We start from the raw sequence: 17,417 nt of genomic DNA on the forward strand, positions 1-17,417 counted from the left end.
CGGCGCGACGAGGTGCGGCGCCGCCGCGCGGTGTTGCCGCCGGATCTGCGGGAGGATCCGCGTACGCGCTAAACTCTTACAACTGGATTTCCTTCGGGGCGTGGGAATTCGACGCGCGGCACCGCGCTGCCTACCTCGCCGACGTAGACTACTTCGAGCGCGAGATCGCCGCCGAAGAAGAAGAGAACGACGACGAGGACGCGGACGAGGACGGCGACGAGGACGAGGACGGCGACGTGACCATGCCGCAGTACGACCACGACGACGGCGGACCGGCGTGGGATCCGGAGAACCAGCCGCCGAACATTTCGGAGGAGGAGGCCATTGCCATGGCACTCGCCAACAGCGAGCAGGACGAGCTCAACGAGCTCGCTTTGTGGGACGGGCTCGCAATCCAGCTCCGCGAGTCAGCGCTCGTGCAGGGGAGGCCGGCGACTCCTTCGGCCACGCCGACGCGTTCCAACGTCCGCGCTCCGCCTGCTGCTCCAGCGTGGGATCCCTGGCCACAGCCTCCTGCCCGTGCGGCGGTACCTCCTCCACCGTCGGCGTACGCGCTTCCATGGTCGACGCCGCAGCTGATTGACCTCGTCAGCGACGACGACCAGTAGACAGCGCCTATTTTAGCACCCATTTCTGGCTTTTTTATGTCATTTTTATTATCAAGTAAATTATGGCGTATGAATGAAAAAAAAGTTATGCGTCGTGCCGCTGGAGCCACCACTGACGCAAACGGACACCCGGACACTTTCGACTATTTCACCCGACACAAACGGACACGACGAGTTTATTTGGACGTCCGAAAGCCGCTGAAGATGTCCTCCACCCGGAGTCGGAGTTCCCACATTCGCGCCCCACCTCCCTGTTTTCTGATGGCTTCACAAAACTTTATGACATGTGGGCCAGCATATACATCAAAACCCTAGTCCGTCCTCACCATCCCCAAACCCCAGCCGCCGCCGCTCCATCCTCTCACCGTTTCGCCGCTACCATCCAGTGACGGCTCCGGCCTCGGCGCTCCCTCTTCCCTCTTCTTCGATCTCCCGTCTTCTTTGACCACATCCGCCCCCTGCCTCCAGTACAGGAGTGAACGAGAGGGCAGGCAAGGAAGCATACCGAAGAAGGACCCCGAATCCTCCATGGACATCGATGATGCGCCCGCGCAGCCGCGCAACAAGCTTCCGGACCACCTTGAGCTCCAGCGCACCCGTGTTGTCTGCAAGGCCGATGCCCCCACTCATGTATATATCCATCTATACGCCAGCCCTTCCTTATGCTTAATTTTATACTCGTCTTGCCACTGATTTTCATACGCCGTCTATGCATGTATTCATTTATTTTTCTGCGGTTAAATTATCTGTGCAACAAATTCCAGTCTTTCGCAGAAATCCCGTGCTCTTCAAATTTCTTATTTATTAGGAACCTAAATTCTAGTGGAAACATTAATCATTCCATTTTATAGCATTTAATAATCGGCTAGTCAGTGTAATATAGAAGCGAAGGTGATTTCGCTTTGCAGCATCGTCTGATGTGCTATTTTGCTGCTGTTGAAGGCTTGAACATATATAGTCTCAAATATCTTTGCCTGTTATTTTTTTCCTCCTTATTATAGTAGAAAGATTGTTTAGTTGGAATTTGGTTGCTTGCCAGAATACTATTTTCAGTTTTTCAGTATTTGGCGTACTGCTTTATAATTTTCCAAGTATGCTGGCAAAATGTTGCTACTTTAAATACAGTTTGGCATTTCAATTTTTAAGCAGAATTTTATGTTCATCAGTATTGGAGGGCGACGTACAATTAGATCATATTTTAATCCTGTGTGCTTTGCCTTTTTATGTTTCAAAAGACTGAAGGGTTTCAATACTCTGGTGCTTTTGCTGCTATGGGAGTTGATAATAGTGTATCAGTGGAGAAGTTCTGCACTGACTTCAAAATCAAGATTAATCGACTTACAGAGGATGATATGGAGTTTGATATGATTGGTGTTGATGCATCGATAGCTAATGCTTTCCGCAGAATCCTCATTGCAGAGGTATGCACGTTGCTGCCATCTCGAAAATTATTCTGCGTATTCTAGCAAGTCATATATCTTTGGGTTCCAGTTCAATATCTAAGCGTTGGATATGTATATTTTCTAATATAGGTTCCTACAATGGCTATTGAGAAAGTCTTGATGGTTGACAACACCTCAGTTATAGCAGATGAGGTCCTTTCGCATCGACTAGGCCTTATTCCACTTGATGCAGATCCAAGGCTTTTTGACTATATCTCCAGTCAGTGACATCAATTTCTGCTGTTTCACGTTCATAAACAGTGTTACACTTTTACAGTAAGGGCCATCTTATGCTTTTCTTTTTGCAGATGATACGCCAAGTGAGAGGAATACTATTGTATACAAACTGCATGTTTCATGTCCAAAGGGTTCCCAACGTCTCACAGGTATATCTCATTCACCTCCAACCTGGGCAGTGGTACAGTTTATTACTGTACTGCTTTTTTCCATTCAATATATCGTTCAACAAACTATTTCTTCCTCAATAATCAGCTCCAGCTTATTCTGCTGCATCGTTTTAGTTCATTGATTTTGATAAGAAATGTGTGTGTCCTTCCTTATTCTTATACTTGTAAATATATTGTTACAATGCCAACTAAATGAACAGTGGATATTTGGTTCTTGGTACTGTACTTCTGCTTATTCAGCTCACTTGGAGAACATGCAGTATCTTATCTTGTAGATGTCTTATGTCAATCATCATCAAGAAGTTGCTTTGCTAAAGACCTATATCTTAAGTCAATGATGATAAATTAAATATTTCAGTTGTAGTTCTCTTGTTGTACTTCTTTATACTGTTTAGCATTATCCAGTTTTGTTTATGGGATATGGTTGGGATTTTGTAGTATGTCAAGTGATTACAACTTTCTTGACTTGCAGTGAAGTCTGGTCAATTGGAGTGGTTGCCAGAAGGTAGCCAGTTGACTATTGCATCTCCTGCGCAGCCTGGGGAAAAACCGAAGACCTATACATCCTTTGGTCAAAGCCAAAAAAAGACGTCTGAAAGGCCTCTCGGTGTGAAGTATGAAGATATAACGATTGCAAGGCTTGGACCAGGACAGGTAATTTTGTTGTTATGTTATAGTTATATTGCCTTGTTAATTAGCTCTATGATGTCCTTCCTACAAAACATTTCGATCAAAGTGTTTTGTTCAGTCCGCATGGTACAAGAAAGCCTTTAATGTAGTCAATTCAGAGTTGTATGTATGCAGCTGTGCCTTAATTTATATGAACCTCCTTGCGTGATTTAGATAATCAAGCCTAAGTTCATGGGCATCAGTGTATACCTAAAGAAATTTCTGCAAAGATATGCTCTTCTAGCCGGTGTATTAAATGTTAACCATAATGTGTTTTTTCCCCCATTTAGGCTATTGAGCTTGAGGCACATGCTGTTAAGGGAGTGGGGAAAGATCATGCGAAGTGGTCTCCAGTTGCTACAGCCTGGTACAGGATGCTCCCTGAGGTAGAATTCTTGTTATGGCATTTCCGATAATTAAATGGCGAGTAACGCCCATTGTTTCTGTTTCAATTGTTCATTGTTATGTTATCATATAGGTTGTTCTTCTCAAAGAATTTACAGATGGCGATGCTGAGCAGCTAGTGAAAAAATGCCCAGTTAATGTTTTTGACATTGAAGAACTAGGAAATGGTAACTTGTCTTCCACTTCCTATTTTGAGAGTCTGAGAAGTTTCAGTTAGCTGTTGGTGTACTTGTTTTTATTTTTTGACTTATATTTTGGTAGCAAGGGAGTGGTTTGCCACAACACTAACTCTACTAGGTCATCTCTTGCTCTTAATACATTATTTGGTGATGTTTGCCTGTAATTTTAGAAATAAGAATCCTGCCAGCTTCATTTTTTCAATTAAAAACAAAACAGTTCTCACTATGACTGTTTTATATACCACCACTGCTCTGAAAAGGGCACAACCTCTCAAGACTATTAGATCACATTACAACCTTGACAGCAACAAAGGAAGCTACTCAAGCATTCTGTTTTACTGTAAGGAATGCATAATAGTCATCACAGCATTTAGGGTCTCTTAGCTCTTCCATAGTTGTCACATCTCCCTTGAGCATCTTCTTTCCGTGAGCACCAGCAAAATGTCTGCAACCCCATTGTTTTTTCTCTACAATTCCTATAACTTGTAAGATGTAGGCTTACGCGACAGTCTTCTGGCACTTGGCCCTGTCCTCTGTCATGGTACCTGCATCCGGAAGCAGAACTATGGTAATAGGAAATCATTTCTTAGGTTTCATGAGAAATCATATTGATATTTGTAAGTCTAGATCCAAGCAGAGACCAGCAATTAACTCAAAAGTTCATACAACTATCTTTCTTATCCAATTCAGAAGTCCCGTTCCACCAAAATTTGGGAGTTGCACGGTCTAAAAATTAGGTGAATTGTACTTCGAGAAATACATAAAATGAAGGAAAGCTTCTTAAGTTTAGGCAATGAACACATGAATACTACAATGACAGAGTAGCAATTGTGTTGACACCAAATTCTCATGGACCTTTGTCCAAAACGAGTAGATTTGTGGTGGATAATGGTCCGAAAAGAGTTGGGTAGGGCACTCACCCTCTTCAGCCTGACAACAGGGCCTGTCCTTGAGTTGTTTTGAGGCTCCGATGCTTTATGGAACTTCTGTTTATTAATTGCTGGACTAACACGGTTACACACTAATCTTTATATCGTACAACTAACTTGATTCACAAGTTGGATCTCAGTTCATACTTGACTTATCAAGATAGTTATGACCTATGATCTATGTACCTACCAGGTTTCCTTGTCCGTGTATGCCAGACTCGCCTATCCTGCTGCAACTACTACGAGTCTTCTTAAGCGATACTAGCTGTTTCCATGTAGTTAGGAAACTAACTCATCTCTATCATATGCCGCGGACATGCTTTTTGGCCGCAGGTCTCAGGCCCATACCATAACACACATAAAGAGGTTATATATACTCTGCATCTATCAAACAAGAGTGGAAATCCCTATTTTTAAATCTTTTCTAACTTACCAAATAACCCCAGCATTCATTTTCATACAAGTCAATGCGGGAGTTCGCTAAGAGTACGTATGTTGTGTCTTTACTCTTTTCCAAGATATGTTCTTGCCTGAAGCTTGTGTTAACCCATTTCCATGTATAGGTAAGAAGAGAGCAGTTGTTGCAAAGCCAAGAGCATGCACCCTTTGTAGGGAATGCATTAAAGTCGCTGCTGATAAAGTAAAAGTGACCAAAGCCAAAGTAGATGATAAAGACAAAGCAGATGGCAAAGTAGATGAAGGGAAAGCAGAAGTGGACAATGTTGAGGTAGAACCTCAAATAGAGCTACGTCGTGTTAGAGACCACTTCATTTGTAAGTAATGCATGACCTGGTTATAATGTTTCCTATTCGTATAGCTTGTTGCTAATCACCATGCTTTTTCTAATTGCTTCTGTTGGTTCAGTTACAATTGAGTCCACGGGAGCTCTTCCCCCAGAAGTGCTCTTCACAGAAGCGGTGAAGATCCTCGAGGAGAAGTGTGAGCGAGTGATATCGGAGCTTTCCTGATTCTGATACAAAGTTTTGAGTACTCCATTCTGCTGTGCCCGGAAGCTTTATCTTGGATTATGGTTATTGTACAACTCTGGAGCCACATTCAGCAACCATCTAACTAGAATAGAAGTAAAATAGCAAGTTAATTAGTGAGCTGGAATATGTATGGTGGTGTTTGGATGGGGGTATGGAAACTTTTTTGTGCACTAAATCATAGATTAATGATTTGAATCCCTATAATCTCTATCCAAACAGGTATGCACGGAAACAATAATATGTCCTTTTTTCCCCCTAGAATGCACCTTTGAAGGTGTATCATATTTTTCATAAAGAAAGGCCAAGATGGCCGGTAAATACAAAGTAGGCTACCTGATGAAAACTCGATAACCACATGACAAGCTCACGAGTGAACGACCAACAAAGAGAATTCTCCTTGCACTGTCATTAAGGCATGAAGGGTGAGGAGGCGATGCACCATGCTCTCAAAGCAAGTCACAACTGAAGGAGGAATCTTTGGAAGACCGGTTCAGCTTCACAATCAACACAATTGAAGAGCTGTGACCCCCCCAACCCCATCTGCCCTTCCCACCACCGGAAAAGGTTGGACCGCCCACGGAAACCTCTCCCCGAACGTCGCCAAGCTCGCCGGCCGTAGATCTGGCCCCTAGAACCGTCCTCCAACAATTTTGGGCCGGCGATTTGCTTGCGATGAATTCGGACGACGAGGAGATGGCCACCATTTTGTTTGAAGAAGAGGCTAAGGTTGATGCCGATGCCGACGTCGACAACAAGCATATGGAAATCCTGGCTTATCTCCTCACCATGTACGCCTAGGATGCCAAGCCACAACATGGTGGTTCAAAGCTGGGGCGGCGCAAGAGCAAGTCGAGGCAAAGGCTGCTCTACGCTGACTACTTTGTCGATGGTCTAATCCACGGCGATGTGGTCTTTTGGCGCCATTTCACGATGAACCGGAAGCTTTTGATGAAATTGCTTTGGCAATTAGCCAGTACGACGACTTGCAAGCAAGATTGTGTTGGCACGATTAGGTTTTCCACAATCCAAAAGTGCCGCCTGCGTTAGCTGCCTTGGCCTAGTTTTTTTATTTTAAACCTTGTTTTATTATGTAAACTATAATTTTAGTTTATTTGCATGCGTGTTCATCAGTCGGATGGCCTGTTTGGGAGGCCGTTTGGGAGGTGTGGCTAGGAAATCCACCGGCCCCATAATTTTACCAGAGATCTAGGGGATTAATCTCAAACTCAATCTAGAAAATCAATCTCGAACTCAATCCAGACTGCCAACAATTCAAAGTAAAAAGTATCATCAATATTCCAACTAGTAAATATTTACTATCTGCTCAAATTGTTATTTGCCTGATTTCAGCCATGATAATATGATATTGTTTATTGTGACAATTAGGCGGCCATGGTGCTACAGGGATTAATATCTTGTAGATAGGCTGAAAGCACATTCAACACGTTATTGGCTGCTTACTACACAGCGTGGGTCACTGGATCTCTCAATATCCATAACAATCCTCGTGGCTTCAATAACAATCTGCCCGTCAGAATAATGCTGCCTACACACAGGCATATAAACATCAGCTCCTCCAATGAGTTCAGTCTTGGTTTCCTGTGTCTTCCTCAATGTGAAGAACGCCCGGCGACCACACAACTCACAGCGTGCAGTTAGCTTGGTGACCGAGTCAGCAAGGGGGATGATGTCCAGCACTGAGCCAAACTTGTTCCTGCCATCACCAACATCCAAAATTTGGATTATTTGGATAGCCCTATTTACCAGAGATCTAGGGGATCCTTCACAATTCTGTAAATCTGACTAGTACTCACAGTAACGAAATTGATTAAAGATAAATCATTCAGCAAGTACCTTTTGTAATCACCATCTAGACCTGCAACTACAACAATTTTTCCATCACGATCAGCAGCTTTGCAGCAGAAATCATGAAGATCATCAAAGAACTGGGCTTCATCAATACCTATGACATCTACCTGCGGCACCAAATTTTAGTGAAATCCTTGCAACCAAAAGAGACTCACAAAAGGATAAAAGGATTTTTTTTTCAAAGATTGACAAAGAACGGGTAAGGAAGTCAACCAAATCACTAACAATTTACTAAACCACGCAAATAGTTGAACACTAAGCATGACAACCAAATGGACCTGTTACATGTGACAAAACTACTTCCTTCTGTTTGCAAGCTCAACAGTTGTCATCAGGTGAAGCTTTGAGCCAAACTATTCCTCAAGAACCAAAATAGCAACAGGATCAGTCCAGCTATTTCAGTCCAAGAACCAAAAATACTACGTTCATTTTTGACATTGCAGTCTTGCAGGTACATCTTTAGCCGTATTTTTTAAATTTATGTTAAAGATAGGCTAATAAATTATATTCACTCCGTCCCAAAATATAAGGCACCCTTAAATTTCGCTGGCCAACAACTTATAACTTTGTCTATGATTTGTACTTATGATGTCCACAAAAATTGTATAAATATATACGAAATGAAAGAGATTTGCAAGACAAATGCAATGATATCATTCATACAAAATCATAAATTTTGTATATATTAGTGATCAAAGTTGTGTATCAAAGACCATGCGAAAAGAAAACATGCCCTATATTTTCGGACAGAGGGAGTAATACCATAGGAATATTTTTACAGCAGATTTATTGGTTCCATTTGCATGTGGCCAATCTAGATAGGTTTATTGTGTACATCCGTTGTCAAAGTTGGGATAAGTCTACTGTGCAGATAACACATCTACATATATTTGTATACAAAGCAGAACAAGTACCAAACTACCAGATGACTAGGATGGCAGGGCTTAAAGGAGATTAGATACGGAGTACCAGAATTGGGATAAATGATATAGAAGAGGCAATAATTTTGATGAGATAAAGAACCTCTCTAAACTGCCTTCTTCACATTACCATGGATCTAGAGACTAGGGAATGTACCAAATTATTCCACTTTTCATTTTCAGGACAGACATCCACCACAAATGTAAAGGTTTTTTTTTTACCAAAACCGCTAAAAAATGATTGAACCTGTACTGACACCCAAACTGACGGTGGAAACCACACACCAGGCGTGATCGTGCACACCATGCTCCCCTGCATGGAGCAGCCTGAGCAGGAAGTCGCAAGTGATGCCATCGTTGGCCACCGCATTCAGCGGCAGGAGCGGGGCAAGAGGGGCTCCAGGACTTCAGGGGGCAGCAGGAGGCCAGCTAGGCCACGTCAGGAGCAACTTGGCGGCACAGTGGGACAGCACATTCACGAGCAGGTCTGGCCAGGGATTAGACTTTCAGTGGACTGCGCACGCTTGGCACCGTTGGCCACCCCACAAACGTTGATTCCTTATGTGGGTAAGGTATACTGGGCAAAGCAGAGCTAACAGACAAGGTGTGTACAGGCTCGACATGGTCTAAGGCAACAGAGGGAACGTCAATGCCAGCGGCGGCACACTCTAGAGGAGCTAATTCTTTGGGGAGAGATGCAACTTGACAACCACGTGCCAATGTGATAAGGAGGGGATTGGGTGTAGCAGGGGTGCCGAATTTGGCGTGAACGAAGGGCTGCCATATTCTTCCAAAGGTAGAAGACAACGGGTTTGTTATGTCCATGACCTTCATGGTCACAGCCTCGAACAGCTCATTCCTGCACTACAACAATGCCACTCTCCCATGTAAAAATCTTTTGACTTGCTTGACTCAAAGCTCCAGGCCCTGAAGCCCGTGGAAGAATGACATGCGCTGAAACCAGCAGCCATGGCAAAGGGTCCGCGAGGAGCTACTAGTGGCGGAGCAAGGAATTCTTGCGAGAGATGTTGTTCGCGAGCTGGGGTGCCTACCGCAGAGCATTGGTCAGTGGTCACAACGCTGGCAGGGCTCAGGTTCTGGCGAATCAAGGCAACCTGCAAAGTGGAATTGAGCAAACAGTGCAACCTTCACGATTCAGCACGCGTAGTAGTGGCAGAAACAGAGGTCTGGATCGTCTGGCTAGTGGTGGTTCCTATGGCAGGCCATCTAGATATGCCATCAGATCTATATGCTGCCATATTTCAGTGAAGGGCGAGTGTAGTGATAAACTTAAAGGCTCGTTTATTTTTATGCATTCACAGACACTAATGGTGGCAGCCCAGATATATGTTTCTATTCTACCTTGTTGAGAAAGCTAGATGCCACATAATGCATGAATTGTCAATTCAACAGGATATTCACATGAGCGCAGAGATCTTGGTGACAGGTTAATGAGGTGATAAAGATTTGTTATGCCATTTATGTTTCTATTTTTTACATTCACGTGAAGCAAGCTGCAGGCATGGTAAAAATCCAGATAATTCTTCTCTCTTGTACCTTGTGGAGAAGGTTGTGCCCAAGATATTAGAATTTTGGTGCACATTCAAACAGATTCTGGAGCACAACACATATGGAGAAAAAATAAACGTGCCAGAACTATTACACTATCAAACAGCAGCAGAGTGATGTTTGAAGCAACCATTCTGACGATTAGAAAGTATATGCACCGGAGTGGCAGTTTACAGCTTGTATAACATGATTAAGTAGATTTAAGGGAAATGTTTGAGCAAACCTTATTGTAAGCCTCTGTCCCTAATTTATCTTGGAAAGATGAAAGCTTGGGTAGAGCCCAGCATGGCATCTTTGTGCCATCATGTGTTACAACAGAGTCCAATCCATACCGATTGTCTTTGTCAGACTTTACAAGTGCCACAGTCCTGCATATGGAGGGGCAGAAGTGTTAAAATACAAAGTATAACAAGCATATAAGGTGATCAATTCTCAGGCACACTTTACAAGTTTATTAGTGCACCAACACATAGAATGTCATCACACAGCCAAGGGGGCGCTATCATTTATCAGAACACATCTATGCCAGCCAACCAAATAATCAAGTTAAGAAGTTGAGTAATTTCCATTTCCATTATCTGGTATTAAGTTGCGCACTCACATTTCCAACACTTGCAACAAAAGTGTGAAATTCGGGAGACAAAAATAACAGATGATCTGTCCCCAAAAAAAGCATTGTTTTTCTAACAGAAAATCTCTCCAGTACCTATCTTCTTCTGGCTGACAAACAGAACATATCTTTATGTTAAGGGCCTAAGATCATGGATTATGTTCATCACTGAACAGTTCAGAGCAAAAGAAACCTTGACAGGAACAGAGCTCACTGGCAAGTGGGCCCATCCTGTCAGCAAATAATAAAGCAGTAAAGAACAAACTGGCACGGCATCAACGGGGTCCGTACCTGCCGGTGCCGGCTTCGGCCTGGACGCGGCGGAGCAGCGCGGTGGTCTTGCCGGCGAACATAGGGCCCACGATGACGTGAATCTCGCCAGACTGCGCTGCTCGGACGTCCATCACGGACCCACCGCCGCCTATTCGAGCCTTGGGTCCCGCCGTAGTGACCAACCTCGCCGGGCCGAGCTTGGAGCAGGAAAGATCTGGCCGGAAAGGGAGCGAGGAGAGGGGAGTCCGGAGAGCGGAAGCGCTGGAGCGGAGGAAGGTGGGTGACGAGGCGCAGAGGAGGAGAGACCTCATGGCGGAAATGGAGCGCATAGGGGAGTAATTTGTAGAGCTGATTGGATGGAGGGGACAAGATTTGGAAGAAAAAAAATTAATTGTGGAGAAGAAAAATGGGTAGGTAGGATGAAACTTCAAAATTGGAGCGGTTCAAAGCAGACGTAGGGTGCGCATGGTGGACTTGATCTGGGGTTTGAAAATTCTGAGGAGGGAATCGCAGGGGAGAAGTGGAGGGAACGGGGAATTTTTGGGGTGGTTTTGCTAGGGTTTTGGAGGGAAGAGCGCAAGAGGTGGCGGCGGCTTGGCGGGGAAGACAGGAGAACATGTGGAGGGTGGGTCGAGTCGTTCTTCTTTCTTTTCCCCGTTTTCTGGGATGCTATTTATTTCTCACTTTTCTTCTCGACAAAACTTTTCCATTTTAAATCATTTCCACCATCCCGAGAACTATGAATGTAAATGAAGCGGGTGAATTTTATTCAGACTGTTAAGACTTTTACAAGGTTTTAACAAAGTTTAACTAAAACTAAACCCTAGTTGTGGCGGTCGAAGGCACACCCGTCGAAGTTCTCGGCGTCGTTGACCCTCCCATCGCCTCCATCGTCGGTGTTGTCGAAGTTATCATCCCGGAAGGAGGACGAGAAGCCGCTAGACTCACCGACGTCCTCAACCCCGATGACAGCGTCGCTGTCATGCGTCGACCACCACTTGGCAAACTCTTCATCTGCCGGCAGCACATCGTTGACGGAGTTCGCTACCACCTTGTTGAGCTTCGACATGTCGGTCGCATTCTTCTTGTCGGAGCACCGAAGAAAGAGGCGCCTCCGAGGTTGCACCGTCTCCTTCTCCATCTTCGGAGAAGGCAGCTCTAGCTTCGGGACGAGCAACATCGTCGAAAAGACAGCACCGGTGGAGCAACACGGCGGAGAATACAGCTTTCTCATGGGGACGTGCAACGACATCACATGCGATGAGCCACTAAGTGACGATGAAGAACACAACGTAGAAGATGTCAACGGAGCATCGAGGTGTCGACACGACGAAGTGGGCGCACCATGGCAGAGTGTGCGTCGGTTGCAGAAGTAGTCGTATTTGCTCCAGGATGCCTCGATGTTGCGGCGGTCCCCAAAAAAATGTGGTGGATAACACACTTGAATGACCCGTCGTAAAGGTCGGTGACGGTGTGAGCGTCACCTCGCGCTCCGCCCACAAACATAAGTTGGCAGAGCTCACATGATAATTATCTTTGTGTTATGAGTGGGTATCGATGCGGTTATCGCTCCACATCGGTCATTGTTATGGAAGGTGTTCCGGGCATGTCCTTATATATCCGAACCCATTAGCGACATCTAGGAATACTTGTGATATATGAAGGGTATGAGATATGGGTTCCTAGAGTCTCCCGGGGGAGAAGGTGGGGGAGAGGAGGATGGAAAGGATGGGGAGAGGGATAAGGTGGAGAAGGGGTAGAGGAGGAGGGCAGAAGGTGGAGAGAGGGGGAAAATTGAAATTTTTTAGATTTCGATTTTTTTCAGCGAAATTTAAAACCTATAAAAACTCGCTTTTCCTTTTAGATGTTTTGGAATCTAAAAAGTCGCTAAACGCCCGGAGGGCATTGAAACAGGATATAAAATTTTGCGTAGATATATTTTCATATAAAAGTATTTTCATGGGAGGTCGTATGCAACAAAAAAGGCGTTTTATCGAGACATGGCCCCATTTTGCATAATATATCAAAATTCATATTTGTTAATTTTCCTTAAAATTAGTTGACCCAATAACACATGGCCATCTCAAAGGATTTTTTAATTTTTTGATCATTTTCTATGATTTTTTTAAACTGAGAAGGAAACTAGTAGTAGGATGCCTTATGTCTACGCACGCTTCTATTCCTGTAGACAGTGTTGGGCCTCCAAGAGCAGAGGTTTGTAGAACAGCAGCAAGTTTCCCTTAAGTGAATCACCCAAGGTTTATCGAACTTAGGGAGGTAGAGGTCAAAGATATCCCTCTCAAGCAACCCTGCAATTACGATACAAGAAGTCTCTTGTGTCCCCAACACACCCAATACACTTGTCAGATGTATAGGTGCACTAGTTTAGCGAAGAGATAGTAAACTGCAAGTGATATGGATGAATATGAGTGGTAATAACAATCTGAAATGAATATGGAAGCAAGTAAACATGCAGTAAAATATTAAATAAATGGTGATTCGATGCTTGGAAACAAGACCTAGGGATCATACTTTCCCTAGTGGCCACACCCAACAATGATATCCTAAAGGAATATAAATATAAGCACTTCACTATGCTACTCTGAAAGACTCTCCGACTGGATAACGAACACTAATTCATTGTGTAGGGTTCTAAAAGCAAACTTTAAATTTTTATTCCCAAGTACTAATGAACACCACTTTGAGCATTTATAGGCGGTACTAACACACCATAATTTCATTGATACATACAACTCAAATCATAATTCAGTGAACAAGTATTCTGTGAAATATAGCCTAAGAGACCCACGCGGTGCACACACCCTCACCTTTACACACGTGGGACAAGGAGTATCCGCAGATCACATAAGTAAAATCCACTTGAATATCATAACGACATTTAGATTAGAAAGCTCATGGTCACATCAAGATTACACCATGGGAGAGAGAGATAAACCACATAGCTACTGGTAGAGCCCTCAGCCCCGGGGGAGAACTACTCACTTGTGGTGACCCTGCATACCACTGCATGTTGTAGTATGCCAGTCGTTTATATAACATTCACGAAGTACCATACCGCAAATATTACATCCCTCAGAGTAGTACAACAGAACATAGAAGATCCATAACTCATTCATTTAATATTACAAACATCATACACATATCGTCTCGGAGCTCCTCTTGGGTCCTAAGAGGAATACTCCTGGGTTCGAGGCGAACCCAACTTAGCTTACAATATAGAAGTCTCATTAAGTGATACATTTATTCTCTCAAGCAGCTAAGTATTAAGAGTTCGGGCTGCTCGGCTACTACTACTACTCGATGCTTCTAGGCTTGATCTCCTCCGGAAGCCTCCCCGGTTCCGTAGACTATGAGGTAGTCTACGCCTTCAATACCTCCAGAGAGGTCTGGTTCTTCATAGCCGATGATCTCGGCTCCTTCAGGGTTGTCGTAGTCCTCCTCCAGACGATTCAGACAATCTAAGCAAGGGATTTAAGAGTGGGATGAGTACGAGCGTACTCAACAAGTCCATTATAGATAAGAGGTGTTTAATGCACTAGCTACGATATTAGACCAGAAAGTCTAATACCAATGCAGGTTTTGGTAAACATTTCTTCAAGAGGTTGCTTTTATTTCAAAGAGCTATGTCCGTCAGCCTTCACCGGTTTACTAGAACTTCATGGAGCTCCTTTCCGGCCGCGTTCGCAGTTCCATATCCCGGAACAGGGAGTGACAGGTCGCGGTTCTTTACACTCTGCAGAGGTGTGTTGCTTTACCCATAAGATATCTTAACCTTGGTGCCAACCGGGCAGCTTTCCCGTCCACACTTCCTTCGGTGTGAGGCCCGGTATAAGGTCTAGCCAATCATGTTCCTCCGCTACCTCGAACACCCACCCTTTGTTGCATGCCCCGACCCTGGGTCCTCGCCGGTCCCATTATTCCCACTCACAGGTGGCCCCCGACCACGACGACAGTCTGGGATCGAACCAAACTCCTTCGCCGGTAGCTGCAACCCATCATAGACTGCAATACCGTGGGGACTTAAGGCTTCCCCAGCCAACCGGTTGCTCTTCGAGCGACAAGTGTCTACAGACTATGCCGTGGGGACTTAAGGCTTCCCCAGCCTACCGCTTGCCCTGACAGACACAAGTGTCTACGGTAAAGCGCATCCGTTGATGAACGAGAGGTGGAAACACTTTTGACTACTTCGTCCCACTCTGGATCTTATTGTTAACACGGGTATTACGGCACAAGAATCACTGGAGACATTTGTTGTTTAATCCTAGATGGATATAAACCCTTGCAATGGAACCTCCACCATATCAACACAATCCATGGTTCCATTGCCAACCACATAGTCATATTCATAGTTATGAAAATAGTGGTTTTGGTTTTTATGCAATAGTGATAACCATAGTACTTTGCAAGTAATTTGATAGAAATACTCAAATGACATGAGCAAGTGATGAACTTGCACAGACACCGCAAAGTTCTAGCTTGGATGGTGTGGACTGACCCTTGTCCTCTGTTTCTGAAAAATAGCATCATTGTCCGATAAGGGCAATGGTTAAAGAAGCAATTATGCATGATTCCAGTTTTAGGGTTTGTCCCCCCCTTCCGATGACATTATTATTTCATGTAAGAGGTTAATACTAAGATAAATTTGGAGATACTCTATTTAGGGTAAATACAACCTTGAAATATTGTCAAGGTGTTTTTAAAGTCCAATTGCCTTAATGGACTTATTTTCATTATTGAAAATAATATGTGTGATTTAAATCATTATTTAAATCATCAAATTAAGACTTATTCTTAATTGTCTTCAAAAATTCTCTTTGATATTTTATTTAGATAGAGAATTTTATGCTGATCAGTTTTCATATTTTTAATTATTTTTTTAGAGCTTTTAAACATTTTTTATGTAATTTCAAAGGTTCTGTTTTTAACTAATTTTGTGAAATGACTAAAATGCCCTTGGGCCCCACCTGTCAGGGTGGCCCAACGGGTTGAGTCTAACCCGAGCCGCACCGATCGGCTCGGTCGGACCCAGTCGCCCCCTTCCTCACTCTCTCTCGCGAAACCCTAGCTCCTCGTGCTCTGGCGACTCGCGCGTCGCCGCCGCCTTCGCCGAATTTCTCCGGCCAACTCCGGCCATCGCCGCCGGCGAGATGGGGTGCGTCTGAACCGCCGTTCGACGGCGCTTCAGATCCACCGCGCCGATCTGTGTTTCGCCGCCTCCTCGACTCGTCCCCATCGCCTCTGCTCGCCTGCCGTGGTGTGCCGCGGCGATTTCGTCGCCGCCGACGCTCCTGGTGCCGTGGCCGTGTGCCTCGCCGTGGTGGTGCTGGCGTTGCGGCGAGGTGTGCCTAGCTAGGCTTGGCCTGGCGCCGCCGTTCGCCCGTCGTGTGCCGCCGTGCCGCCATGGTCGAGCTCCTCTCCGCCTCACCAATAAGTTCTCATCTCCTCCATCCTTCTCTGCTACTTGTTCTACTGCTTCTCCTTCCCTTCGTCTAGCTCGGCCACTGACCTGCTTCTCCATGTGGAGATGCTTGCCGTGCCGATGTGCTGCTGCTACTCTTCTATGGCCTTGCGCTATGCCAGCCCTTGTGCTGTGCTAGCTGTTGCGCCTTGCTAGCTTCTTGGCAGTATCTTTGTTGTCTTTAATGTTCTTTGTCTTCTTCTTGTCACATCTGCCATGGTTCTAGTCTGTTGTGCTGTGCTGTTCTTTCTCCATTACTTGCTGTTGCAACTCATGAACTCTTGCTCATGAGCATGCTGTGGTGCTTTGTGTAATATAGTGGCTCCTGCTGTTTCTCTGTATACCATGCCTCTCCTGTATATGCAATTGATTGCCCTTGGCTTGATCATTCTGTGATGATCCTTGCCTTTGGCAAGTGCCAGTGCTCCTGATGTGCTATTATATGTGCTCTAATTCATGGACATGCTCAATTGAGCCTAACTGTTGCATTAACAACTCCATCCCTTGATGGAGTGCTTCTGGATACAATTATAATGCTTTATTCACTTATCTGTGATGCAATTGTTCAATTATATGGTTAATTTAATTGTCTGGGCCTTGTGATGATGCTAGAATTGATTCTAGCAGGCTTTAGCTTGCTTTAGCAAGCTCTGGTGATCAAATGAGCATCATATTATTGTTGATTGCTTGCTTACTCCCTGCCTTTGCCTATCTGGTGCTTATCCTGGTGACTATGTATCACCATGCCTTGTCTTTGGTGCGGTGTTTTGTTTGATCAAGCATCTGCTGATGCTTGCAGTGATCCTTGGGTTCATTTGCAAGTGTTCTAGTTACTGGTGACTTATGTAATTCATTTATCTGTGTAACTTGTGCTTGTTTACTGGATGAATGAGATGAACTGTGATTCAGTGATGATTCTTTTCCTTGATTTACTTGAGCTAGAGGGATGCCAACCACTTGTTGGGAACCCTAGCTCACTCTGAACCCTCTGGGTGATGATGGGTGGCTTTGTTGGATGGTTTTGTGGTTGAGGTGGCCTCAACAGCAATTCCTTGCTGTTCAGGAAGCT

At 44.6% G+C, this 17,417-nt stretch overlaps 2 protein-coding genes across 2 annotated transcripts; one reads left to right on the forward strand and one right to left on the reverse strand.

Annotated features, from left to right (window-relative positions):
- The first annotated feature begins 887 nt into the window (after positions 1–887).
- On the forward strand, positions 888–5,832 carry LOC127326199 (uncharacterized). The gene is made up of 9 exons (XM_051353064.2): positions 888–1,238; positions 1,844–2,029; positions 2,141–2,270; positions 2,359–2,436; positions 2,930–3,111; positions 3,417–3,512; positions 3,605–3,698; positions 5,203–5,412; positions 5,504–5,832. Exons 1-9 carry the CDS (start codon positions 1,137–1,139, stop codon positions 5,605–5,607), a joined length of 1,182 nt encoding a protein of 393 aa, XP_051209024.1. The 5' UTR covers positions 888–1,136; the 3' UTR covers positions 5,608–5,832.
- A 1,067-nt stretch (positions 5,833–6,899) lies between these two features.
- Positions 6,900–11,511, reverse strand: LOC127326169 (thymidine kinase). Its single transcript, XM_051353033.2, has 4 exons — positions 10,888–11,511; positions 10,210–10,354; positions 7,483–7,604; positions 6,900–7,342 (listed from the first exon to the last, which is right to left on the reverse strand). The coding sequence occupies exons 1-4, from the start codon at positions 11,196–11,198 to the stop codon at positions 7,075–7,077; spliced, it is 846 nt and encodes a 281-aa protein (XP_051208993.1). The 5' UTR covers positions 11,199–11,511; the 3' UTR covers positions 6,900–7,074.
- Positions 11,512–17,417: the final 5,906 nt, after the last annotated feature.

Source organism: Lolium perenne, chromosome 4 (assembly GCF_019359855.2).
Source record: "Lolium perenne isolate Kyuss_39 chromosome 4, Kyuss_2.0, whole genome shotgun sequence".
NCBI lineage: Eukaryota > Viridiplantae > Streptophyta > Magnoliopsida > Poales > Poaceae > Lolium > Lolium perenne.